Source organism: Maniola hyperantus, chromosome 17, assembly GCF_902806685.2.
Source record: "Maniola hyperantus chromosome 17, iAphHyp1.2, whole genome shotgun sequence".
NCBI lineage: Eukaryota > Metazoa > Arthropoda > Insecta > Lepidoptera > Nymphalidae > Maniola > Maniola hyperantus.
This window is the reverse complement of record NC_048552.1, coordinates 10,141,119-10,153,884: the sequence shown is the minus strand read 5'-3', so window position 1 is coordinate 10,153,884 and position 12,766 is coordinate 10,141,119. Positions and strand designations below refer to the sequence as shown.

The 12,766-nt window shown below is 36.7% G+C and overlaps 2 protein-coding genes across 2 annotated transcripts; one reads left to right on the top strand and one right to left on the bottom strand.

Moving 5' to 3' along the window:
• Positions 1 to 264: 264 nt before the first annotated feature.
• LOC117990322 (ubiquitin-conjugating enzyme E2 J2-like) lies at positions 265 to 2,907 on the top strand. Its single transcript, XM_034977785.2, has one exon. It carries the CDS (start codon positions 446 to 448, stop codon positions 1,142 to 1,144), a length of 699 nt encoding a protein of 232 aa, XP_034833676.1. The 5' UTR covers positions 265 to 445; the 3' UTR covers positions 1,145 to 2,907.
• A 1,155-nt stretch (positions 2,908 to 4,062) lies between these two features.
• Positions 4,063 to 9,705, bottom strand: Cp190 (centrosome-associated zinc finger protein CP190). The gene is made up of 2 exons (XM_034977782.2): positions 9,556 to 9,705; positions 4,063 to 9,342 (listed from the first exon to the last, which is right to left on the bottom strand). Exon 2 carries the CDS (start codon positions 9,296 to 9,298, stop codon positions 5,153 to 5,155), a length of 4,146 nt encoding a protein of 1,381 aa, XP_034833673.1. The 5' UTR covers positions 9,299 to 9,342; positions 9,556 to 9,705; the 3' UTR covers positions 4,063 to 5,152.
• Positions 9,706 to 12,766: the final 3,061 nt, after the last annotated feature.

Genomic DNA, 12,766 nt, shown 5'->3' with positions numbered 1-12,766 from the left:
AGACGTTTGATTTTTTCTGCCCTTAAGGGGAAGTAGGACGGGAGACTTGCATGCCAGCTACAACTCATAGGCACGGTACGCAGCCTTTCTAGAAACAGCCACCTGCACACACCTGCTAATATCTGGCGTGCCAGCTTACCGGCACTTAACCATTCACATGTGTATCCGGGCATTAGAATAATCTGTATTTTGGTATTTTTCATAGGTATTTTTAGTCTATGCTTTTCAATGTAAACTTGACATTGACAATTGACATCATGACATATAATATTGTAATGACGTATTCCTTAAAATTTAGATTTGTGGCGAAAATTATCTTTATAATATAAAATATAGCGAATTAAATTCGTAAAACTTCTTTTGCGTATCATGTACACTAATATTTTATTGGTATAACAGTGGTGGACACTCAATAGTTTGCTGTAAGAGTTTTTATTTATTTTACATGTTAGAACAGCAAACAATGGCGAAAACTAAGGTTACAGGAGCCACTAGTCGACTGAAACAGGACTACCTCAGGCTGAAGAATGACCCTGTGCCGTACGTGACCGCGGAGCCCGTCCCATCGAATATTTTAGAGTGGCATTACGTCGTGAAAGGACCAGAGAAAAGTCCGTACGAAGGCGGATACTACCACGGCAAAATTATATTTCCAAGGGAATTTCCATTCAAGCCGCCGTCTATTTACATGATTACGCCGAACGGGCGGTTCAAGACGAACACCAAACTGTGCCTTAGCATTACCGACTTCCATCCGGATACATGGAACCCCGCGTGGTCCATCTCCACTATACTGACGGGTTTGCTCAGCTTCATGCTGGAGAAGACCCCGACACTCGGCTCCATCGAGACATCGGACAACCAGAAGCGCTGCCTGGCGGCCGAATCTCTGGAAATCAATCTCAAAAACAAAATGTTCTGTGAACTGTTCCCTGAATATGTGGAGGAGATAGAACTGCTGCTGAAGGAGCGGCAGGAGGCTATCCTGCATCTCGACAGCACTAGCAGCATGGCCGACAGTGAAGTGATGACTGAGCAGCAGTCCAACATGTACTATATCATGACAAACCTGTTTGTGGTAGTGGGCTTTGTGTTCCTTGCCTACATGGTCAAATATGTCCTGGTTTCCATATCTAATGACTAGGCAATGAAATTGTGCTAATTTAAACTTGTATGTAAATATTGTAATTTATTTTGTATATAATATTAAAAACATTTTATAGAAATGTTTAAAGTAGCACTGAAAAAGCTTAATAAGGTCATACAAAAGTTATTATGAACACAGTAGTTGTGTGCTTTGATCTGTGACAGATATTAATTTGATAAACAAATTTAAGAGCATTTTGATGTAGAAATCCTGGTACTGTGATTGGAAATCTGTTAGTTTGTTAAATATCAGCATTATTATATAAAATAATGACCATTACACATGTATTTTAAAAATAATGTGTTCTTAAATAGAAATGAATCATCTGTCTAAACAGAATCCATTTTTATGCTACATAGGTACAGCAAAGTATTTTTACTGTTGTATTATGAAAGTAGCTTGCATAAATTACATGCAAAAAACATAGTGAGAGGCCTATGTGTGTGAGGTATATGAATGCAATATAAGCTAATGTAATAATAATAGATAAAACACACCGGCTGATGCAGAGATTTTGAATTGAAATTCCCATGGTGTGGTGTGGTTCATATAATCAGTAACTTACAATACGCAGCAGAAAATAATGTGCCTACATCAACCTTAAGAATGAGATTTTGGCTTTGTAGAGCTCTCTCTTGTCTCTGTCACTCATACCTATGTGACAAAACCGCTATCTCTTTCTAAAGGTCCAATGAACATTATTTTCTGCAGTGTACTGTAAAAGATTCTAGGTCAGCTTTCTTTCAGCCTGTGTTTTAACTGTTCAGTGCATTGATGATAGTTAATTTTAAATTATTCCATCTTTCAGATGTTTTGTTTTTAAATAATTGTATTGATTTCTTGTTACATATTTAAACATAAAAGGATAGAATTGTCACATTCTATTGAATCCGTTCACCAAATCCTTTAACCACCTTTCTTAGGACAGTCACTTTGACACTTGAGTAACTACATAATATGTTTAACTCTATTTAAAGTTGTCTGGACTTTTCAGTGTACAATTCTCATTTCATCTACATCTCTCAATTCTAGTGGACTGATTTTGTTAAAAACTAGAAGCATTTAAGCCTGACTAGGTAGGTATATACTTTCAAACTGAAACTTCTTCCCATTAGTCCAGTGGGTTTTGACTTGCACATGCACTTCTTTAATTATCTTGGAATCATTTTGTGCACTTGGATGTAGTTGTCTGCTGTATGTGAGGGTGCAGCTTCCCGCTGGATCACTCCAAAATCCTAGCCCAGGTCGGTGAGGACTGTGCTATTACACTGACAAGTCTAAAAGCAAAGCTATAGGGATATACGTCTTATAGTTCTGTCAACCTATTTTGATGATGCCTTTAACTTTCTCCACATGTGTTATTCTTATTAATAATCCGATGGACAAAAATCCTAGGGCATGTATATCCTGGATACAAGCAATCTCTACCAAAAGAGACAGGCACACTTTTGCTTTTATTAAAATAATATTTCTAGCTTAATGCATTAATGGTGCACCTGGAAATGACATTTCCTAACAGTCATTCTATTCTATACTTACCTTCACACCACCCCCACTATAACTATATTAATTTATTTAACAATTACTATTTTAGATTACTAAATGATTTGTAATGTTCTTGTATATAAATAGATTTAACACACCAATATCTTTAGAAATTGTCATCTAATTTAATTTCTTTTTAATATAATCTTGTTTGGTTTTTATTTTTAACTGTGATAAGAAAACAGCCTTAGAAAATAATACTATTCTTAAAGAAATGTAGTTTCATTCCACATTTTGTTTTGTAACCACAGAATTAAGAATATTTCTATAGAAGTGGTCACCATGCGGATATTTACACGTCAGTGCGCGTTATTGTAAAAACTGACTTATTTGCAGCGAAAGTTTAATTTATGCCGCTTTGAATGCTAGAAATGAGGGTTCGAATTATTTTCTGTACGAATGAGTTGCATTCCGAACCAGTGGTAAATCAAACTATTTGATGCAATAGCACTTTTAAAAGTTTACTTGAATAAAATTATATTCTATTCTATTTATGAACATCAGTGACAAGTGTCAACCGACATTCTGCTCTGCAGAGCAGATGCCATTTCTACTGCCTTATTTAGAATTCTGTAGGCTCATATACAATAACTTTTGCTGAACAGATTTTGATAAAAGCTTTGAGATAGGTATAGTAGGTACGCGGCAGGTTGAGATCGCAATCGGGGAGGGAACACCCCACACACCCGCTCAGCGCACGCACAAATGGTGCGGGCGAGCGCGTGTGTGCGGGGCGTCCCCCCCCGGCTCATACCCCGATTGCCACCTCAACTAGCGGACTATAGGTTCTCGTAGAGCTAGATCTTAGATGCTTGCACGACAGTTAATTCTGAAAGTTGAGTAATTCTTGTATAATATAGAAACAATTACAATAAATGTTATTTTTTATACAAAATTGTAATTATTTATATGACACCTTTAATTAGAAAATAATATAATCAGTTGTACTTTATTAAGGTGGTAGGTACAGTGTACACCTACAACAGCGCATATTCATCGATTGAGCTGGTTACGTAATGTTGATCCAGCTTGTTATTTTGTAAATTGATGGGTGACCCCACATCTGGTTATTATCAATAATATCCGATAGGTAGATCGCAATCGGGGAGGGAACACCCCGCAGAACCTCCGCGCTAACCTGGTGCGGGCGAGCGGGGCGTCCTCCCGCCTCATACCCCGATTGCCATCTCGACCTGTCGCGTACACGGACTACGCCTAATATCTATTCGTTTAAAACAGAAACCCTAATGCCATAAGCATAAGAATAATTTTAGCTTGAGGAACACCTAATAAATTATTTTAAAACATTGACTTATATTATACATTTTAGTAAGTAATTTTACAATAGAAAGTTAAATAAAACGCTGAGGTACAATCATTATATTTTTATTATTTAATTAATATTATAGGTAGGTAGGTACCTAGCTTAGGTACATATAGTCCGTACAAAATCAATTTTCACGCGCCTTTTTAACTATGGGTCAGTCAAAAGTACGGTTTACCTTTAAAATAAGGACTAAAATCGTACTTTGGACATGAAATTTGACACAAAGTGTGACATGGCGCGTGAGAAGTCATTTTTTACGCATTATACACATTTTGATTAAAATATTAAATCAAATAAGTTTAAAATTATAAAATACCTACTTAATAACATAATATGCAACCTAAAACCTTTCATTACATTACAATAATATGCCCACAATTCCTCATTACAATATGCTATATTTACTTAACTAATGCTTTACTATTTATATATTATGTGCATTATACATAAAAAGACAATTCTTGTGTTGAAGATATCTGACTGGTATTGGACCTTTTAAGCGAATTATACAAAATAGGATAAAAATACAAAAGTTAATCTGTACCTATGTTATAATGAATATAGGTACCTACCTACTAATTAACTGAAATGAATATATTTTTAAAAATGCATGAATAAGATGCTGTAAAATCCATAAAAAAATAACCTATAGAAAATCATAATTCCCAAATAAACCATTTTTATGTAGGTACCTACTTACATAATTTTTGCTTACTTAAGTAAATATTAGTTTCACTGAAATTAAAATACCTATGTATACCTACTGTTACACTAAAATATTTAACACATAAATTATCTAAGTTCTAATATTTTTAAACATTTATATTATTGTATAACTTGCAGATCCTTATTAAAATAATAATTCATTTAATTTATTACTGACTTACTTTATTTGATTTGATACAAAAAAAGCTTAATACATAATTTAAAATGTCTTAACTACTTATTTAAAACTATTTTTTTTAAACATTGTTAATCAAAAAGTCAGACCCTAGGTCAAAGATGCCCGTCAAGCTGGCAGCATTCTTTTGACCAAAACACAGCCCCTTACCACCAAACAACGCAGAAGCCGTGCCGTGGGACAAGCGTACAGTGATGTAAGTATAATAATTTAACATCAATATATTTTCAGATCAATCCCTATTTTCTTCTTCCTCGTCCTCATCCCAATCACTAACTAAACTCTTAATATTATCATTCTTATTTATTTCACCTTTATCAACTGTACCATTGCTATCATCTGTAACAATGCTAACATTTGTAACACTACCAATTATTACTGTACTTATGTTTTCATCTGGAGTTTCAATGTTCGAAGATTGTATATTCTGGTCATTGTCATTATTGGCAGTTGTATCTTCTTCCTGAGAATCATTATCATCCCAATCATTGAGTAGTGATGAGATTTTTTCATGTGAAATAGGTGCTGCGGTTTCACTTTTCTTTGTATCAGTTTGTGAATTAGCAGGAGAATCACTCAGGGATGGAATGTTATCTTCTGCTGCTGCTAACCCACCCAACACTTGTTTATCCACTTCTTTTTGAATATTTTCAATGGATTCTTCAGGTTCAGCTAAAGCAGCGACGTCATCATTTTGTTCCTCTGCATTAGCGTTTGACACACTACTTTGCACTGCTACCGTTATTTCATTCTCCTCTTCTGACCATTCTGAAGTCAAATTTTCTATGTGTTCTTTTGCTATTTCGATTAAGGGTACTTCCTGTTCCTTATTTTGACTTTCGCTAATATCTCTAGCAATATTTTCTATTGTTTCTTCTTCTTCTTCTATGTGAGCTTCTATACCAGATTCTCGAAATTGTTCTCCCTCTTCATTGATTTCTACGGCTTCTGTGACTGAAGAGTCATCAGTGATTGGGTTAGGTTCACTGACAGTATTTTCTGATAAGACTGTGGTATTCCCTAGAGAATTTGTATCGTCAATGATTGAACCACAAGTTAGATTATTTTCTGCCTCATTCACTGTGATTATTTCAGTTGATGGAGTACCAGTATCGTGTGGATGCAATATTCCTTCAACAACTGTAGACTCTAGAGACTCTTGAGAGTTTTGAGTAACTTCAACTACAGTTGTGGTTTGTTCTTCAATCATGTTGACCGATTCGCCTTCAAATGAAGTAACAGAATTGATTTGATCATTATTTATATTAGATAGAGATTGGATCTGACCTTCATGTTGCATATTGCTAAGAACAGTGGCATCTGCAAGAGTAATTACAGTGTTTTGTTGACATATTAATGGATTGTCAATTGGCTGACTAATAGTAGTTATGATATTAGATTCATCAAACGTGTTGGTACTTGTTTCAGTTTGCGCTACTTCTATTGTTACTGGTTGTGCAGCTGTTAACTGAACTTCTGTGATTTCATTTAAATTGTTACTTTGGAGGTTTTCCATTGGAACAGTCATTGTTTGCAATTCCTCTGAGGGAGGTACGGGAAGTTTATTTATAGTTGCATGGATATTGTGCTGCCAAGAACTCTCCACTGCAGTATGTGTATGCACCATTGGAGTACAAGTTGTCACAGTCTCATAGTTTTGTGTTATTATAGCTGAAGGCTGAACAAAATGGCCTTGTGTTGTTATAAGTGAATACTGTTTATTTGGCTCTTCAACAGGATGGCTGTAAACTACTACAATGTTTGAATTATCTGCAGAAACTGTTTCAGGAACATTCATATGGTACTCTGGGATTATCATCATGTCATTAGATTGTGTATTGTCTAAATCTATTGGTCCTGTTCCTAAGGATGAGTTATCAGGTTCCCCTAGTTCAGGCAGTGCTTTATTTGGCTCTCCATCATCATATAAAATAGCCTGATTAGAATGCATAAGGGCTTTGTACTCTTCTTCACTTGAAACAACTATTTGGTAGGGTTGATTCATATGTGTTGATTTTTTATCTAACATTTTACGTTCAGGGATTGAGTTGTGAACGCTATGATACTCCACAGATGTTGTAGGCAAAATTGATTCAGCATCATTTGAAGTATGGGATACCAAATATTCAGCTCCCATTTTTTCTTTCTTGATTAGCTGATTATCTTGTAGAAGATACTCATCATTATCAATTATCACAGTATCTTGGCTGAGAGTAGGTCTTGTTTGAGAATGATATGTATTTTGTGAAAATTCATTTCTTTTAAGAGAAATGTTTTGCATTGAATCTGTTTTTCGAGAATGTGTCACTGAAGGTACATTTTGCGGTGCAGAGCTGAATCCAAGATTTAATATTTTGTTTTTATTAGACGGCAACAAAACACGAGGTTTTTTAGCTGATACGCAAATACTTCCATCTGGTTTTTGCTCAATTTGATATTGCTCATTGACATCTTCATAGTTTTCAAAAGAAACAGGAACTTCTAATTTAACTTCAGAAGGTTCATTTTTGGCTGTTTTCAAGTTCGAGGGGAACTTGTCCTCTTCTTGTTCTTCCTCTGAATCATCAATTAATCCGTCATTCCTTGCTGCTTCTTTGTGACTAATCTTTAAATGAGCATAGAGATTGTGTTCACGCAGAAAGACTCTCATGCAATAAACACATTGCAGCTTACTTATTTTGTCAATTGATTGATTAGGATATTTTTTACCAATTTTCTGTGCAATTTGTGTCATTTGAGTTGAAGGCAAATTATATTTAAAGGCCTTGTCTAAAATATGATTTGTTTTGTGTTTTACTAAAAGAGCTTCATTAAGAGCTATGTAACTGCAATGATTACATTTTGGAAAATGGTATGCAGGTGGCGCTGGCACTCCATGTTTTGTTAGTTTATGATGAACAATGTAGTTTCTTTTCTGAGACTTTACACCACAATATTCACAAATACTTGGTATTGGCTTTTCATTGTGAATTTCTACTAGATGTTTACGGAAATTGTAATAGGAGGTAAAATGCAAAGCTTTTCCTGGTGTACCACAAATGAGACAAATCCATGGTCCTGCTACATTCTCAGCTCCTAATGCAATAAGTTTGGCAGCTTCTTTCGAATTAAGAACATCAGACTCATAAGTGAAATCTGGAGTTTCATGTTTAGATTTTGCCTTTTCTTCAGTTGTTGAGTTAGTCTTTTTAGTCTTAGTAGTGTTTAAAATTTTTAGTTTAATGTTTTTGTTGCTCTTAACTAGATGTGGATATTTTTTGAGCACTTCACTGATAATTTTTGCGTGATCTAAATTCTGGGTTTGAGCACTATTTTTGGTCTCTATGGTTATTTTTGAAGATTTGTTTTCTAATATTTGATCAAAAAGAAGACTATTGTCTTTGGGGTCACTATGTGAAGTTGATTGGAAAGTACTCTCATCTTGCACACTGTCACCCAAAGGGTCTAAAAAGATGCTTTCGTTAGTGGAGATCTTTCTACATTCTACTATATCATTGGCACTGCCGCTCATAAATCGACTGGTACTCGAACCTTCATCAAATAAATTGATTCTCTTAGGCGCATATTGTTTAGTCACTGTTTCTGGATGAACCATCAAGGGTTTGGAACCATATGATATATTAGTGAAAGAGTTGTCAAATAGGTGTTCTTCATCTAACTCCTCGGGCAGCTCATACCGAGTCGGACGAGGCTCTTTCAAAGACAAATGTTTATTTTTGTCTGAGAATACTGGAAACTGATAAGACGACGAATTACCATTCTTAACAATGCATTCTGCTTTGCTAAATATGTCTGAGGATGGCTTTTTCATTTTAGGTACATCAATATTATCCAACTCTGTGTTGTCAAAAGCGGTAGAGAATGAACGTTTGTTGCTGCTGCTACTGGCTACAGTTTTTTGGTTTGGAGTTTGTGAAGTGGGCGGTTTTGAATATCTTTTTGTATAAAAGTTAGCAGAAGAGGAGAAGGCCGGCTTAGCTGGCTTAGCGGGTGGTTGTTTTTTAATAGGGCGATGTGCTTCAAGAAGTTTGGTGAGTATGGGCAGATCCATAACTAGGGATGTTTGATACAATTTCTCCAATAATTCTAGTTTAAATTCCAACTGTCCAGTATACATAAAGTTGATGATAGGGACCACGACGTCCGCCTGCAGATCGTCGGGCATCACCAAGCAGTCATCATACATCTCACACGTGCGCTCCAGCAACTCGAAGTACTCCGTGCAGGCGCTGAGGACCAGCCTATGCACCTTGAGCTGCGCATTGTCCTGGAACTGTAGTGTCAGGTCGCAGTAGTCGGTGCGATTGAAGAAATGTTTCAGTCTCTGGAGGAAGTAAATTCCCCAGTTGTCCACTTTCACTTGCCTCGCGTCTGACATGATTCACTTTGTTTTAGTAACTCATAATCGATCAACGAAATGCCCTGGAAATTAAAAAAACATTTTTAACGCTACATCAATAAATTTTACACTGTTTTTTGTTGAATTGACGGGGTAATCGATAGTTTTCCCATAGGTTATTCGAAGAGAGTTTTACGGAAAGTATGCAAGCACGTCGCGACATTTTTTAGAAAAGTAATGTATGCACTTTTGATTACTTGAATTTTGCGCCAATTGTATTTATTTCGTAAACTTACCGATTGCAAAACAAATAGGTATTATATTTTCTACGGCTATCGTGCCCACATCACAAAATTACTTCACCAAATTTACTTCAAGTTGACACAGATAACGCAAGATGGCGGTGTTATTATAGCTTTCGCGTTCGGCTGCTGTGAGTTGGAAGCGGACCGCGTCGTTTCGGTGAAATAGCAAGTCAACTTACTTACTTTTAAGAAAATATAAATTTAAAAACAATCAAATAAACTATTCAAATTATCAAATATAACACTAAAATTGAAAAAAAACAGGTAAAGGTTTACTTAGAATTATTAAGTTTTTATTTAGAAAGAATACTTGATAAAGTAGCAGAATGACTTGCTAGTGTCGCCCTCTGCTCTGGCCTTTTGCCTTCTGACGAACTATCTCGTATTGATTAGGCGAGTTCTAATTTGGGACATGGCAAGTAGGCAAGTATGGTGTAGGATGACGGGTCAAAATGGACGCTTTGCTATTCTATTATTATCATTTATTCAATGGCAATAGATGGCGCTTACTACGCTAAAATTTGATTTTTTTATAGTAGACATAACTAGCTAATTTACTCGACTTCGTCCGCACCATGTTGGAATTTCTCAAATGCTTTCTTAGTGCAGACAGGATAGGTATCTATCATCATCATCATCATCATGATCAACCCATCGTCGGCTCACTACAGAGCACGGGTCTCCTCTCAGACTGAGAAGGGTTTTGGCCATAGTCTACCACGCTGGCCATGTGCGGATTGGTAGACTTCACACACCTTTGAGAACTCTCAGGCATGGTATCTATAAGGTTTATGTATAGGTAGGGTAGGTATAAGAAAACCTCTAAATCCACCGTACCTACCTACTAAGTATTTATATTTAGATGTCTACCGAGTTTTCAAAGAGCAGCCTAATATAGGTAGGTTTTCTCCTACCTACTAGATACTAAAAAAAATCTCTCCGTAAGAACCATCCCCGTACTTCAAGGAATATTATGAAAAAGAATTAGCGAAATCGGTTCAGCAGTTCTCGAGATTTGCGATCAGCAACACATTCAGCAATTCATTTTTATATATAGAGATTACTAAATTGTTAATTAGAGAACTGAAACTCAAACTACACTACTAGACAGGTACAGCTACCTGTAATAAAGAATTATAAGTAAAATAACTAACAAAGAAATTAAATCATTGCGCATGTACCTACTACCTACCTAAGTAATAATAAAATAAAAAGTACAAAGATTTGCTCGTTGCTATATAGTTTCATCCAGGGGCGTTTATTTTTTATTCGATACATTTTTTTAGCCCTTGACTGCGATCTCACCTGGTGGTAGGTACCTAGTGATGATGCAGTCTAAGATGGAAGCAGGCTAGCTTGGTATGGTTATGGTAGTTTAGTTTCATTAAACACATTACACATATCTATCTCTGCGGGGTTATTCGCTAACTCAGTGTCTTACTTACTCTGAAAGCTAATTCATCGAGTTCATTTGACATTGGTTGTATACTATCTCTATGGGTTGGTCCTACATTGCTGCGTCAGCGAGTGATATCAAAATTTACTTTCGTAGAAAACGATCCGTTGGGAAAAAATTAATATTAAATGAGCTCGGTGGCTATCAATCAGTTTTAGACACTGAGTTAGCTAATCAGTTTCTACGCGCTATCGTACTGGAATGGAACACTAAATCGCATGGCGGCACGGCTTTGCCGGTAGGGTGGTAGGCAACTAGCCATAGCCGAAGACTCCCAGACGTGAAAAACGTTTGCCAGACGTTGGTTTTGTAGAAAAGTAGGCGATACCGTGATAGATTACCTATAGTCCCGCCTTATGTATTTACTGAAGAATATAGTAGGTACCAACTAGGTATAGGTATCTAGCGTAGGTACCGTATCACATTATGTAAGTAGAAGTAGAATACTTTTTTTTTTTTTTAATCAGATACAAGTTAGCCCTTGACTGCAATCTCACCTGGTGGTAAGTGATGATGCAGTTAAGATGATAGCGGGCTAACCTGGAAGGGGTATGGCAGTTTTTATTAAACCCATACCCCTTTGGTTTCTACACGGCATCGTACCGGAACGCTAAATCGCTTGGCGGCACGGCTTTGCCGGTAGGGTGGTAACTAGTCACGGCCGAAGCCTCCCACCAGACCAGACCAGAAATTTAGAAATTATAAAATTCCAAACCCCTGCCAGGAATCGAACCCGGGACCTCCCACTATTAAGACCACAGCGCTCACCACTGCGCCAGGGAGGTCGTCAAACATGCGTTAATACGTAGGGTAAGGTAGTAAGTTAAGTAGGTATACTTACTTTTCCAAATGTAAGATAAAAATATGTACCAATGTACATTATAGATACATAATACAACTATTGATTTAAGAGATAATATGCCACAGTACAAAGTACTTAGGCTCCTCTTCTAGGTAGGTATTGAGATATTGAGATTGTAGGTAGGTATCATTAAAAACTGGTCGGACACGCACACGAAGGATACCATCGTACACGGTACAAGATACATATAACAATGTGCCTATATTTTTATAATTTTTATAGTGTTTTACGTACACTTCAAAGAAATTTCTAAATACCTAATTTTTAAATAAGTAGGTAGGTACGCTCCGATTTAGTCTAGTCCGACGCTCTACGCTACGCTACTAAGCTACGGCTCGCTTAGCAAGCTCGCTAGCTGCTGCTCGCTGTTTGCTTGCTTTTCACAGCCCATCAGTTACCGATTTTGACGAGGTACAGAGTTAGCTTATACTTGTTCCAGGGACCTAGAGTGAGCCCTAGTTCACTCTACCTATAGTGCGAGTGTGAATCAAGAGGCAAAATCTCAAAGTCTAGTCCAAACAAAACTGCCACATTTAAACCTTTTAAGTTTTAATCAGTAAGTAACTTCAGTATAAAAAAACCCATTGGAAATCTCACTTCAGCTTCAGCCATTTAAATCTGCGAATAAAATCCTTTTCATGAGACGAGCAGATAACTTAGCGACAGCCTCCCGCTAATTTGGTTGACCACTCTGATTCTTGACTAGACAAGAAAAGAAGTATAGCATAGGATCCGATTTGCCAGTTCCGCCCCGCCTACCCCTGACTCCGCCTATCCGGCTGGGCCACTGACCTCTACTAATACAAGTACGCTGGATCTGTGATGCAAATGCGGTGATTGTCTAGACCAGACGTTCCCAATTTTATTTGGCCATGGAACCCTAA

Bases quoted from the DNA above. Each gene is read 5' to 3' on its own strand.
- LOC117990322 (XM_034977785.2), top strand. From the start codon at position 446: ATGTTAGAACAGCAAACAATGGCGAAAACTAAGGTTACAGGAGCCACT.
- Cp190 (XM_034977782.2), bottom strand. From the start codon at position 9,298: ATGTCAGACGCGAGGCAAGTGAAAGTGGACAACTGGGGAATTTACTTC.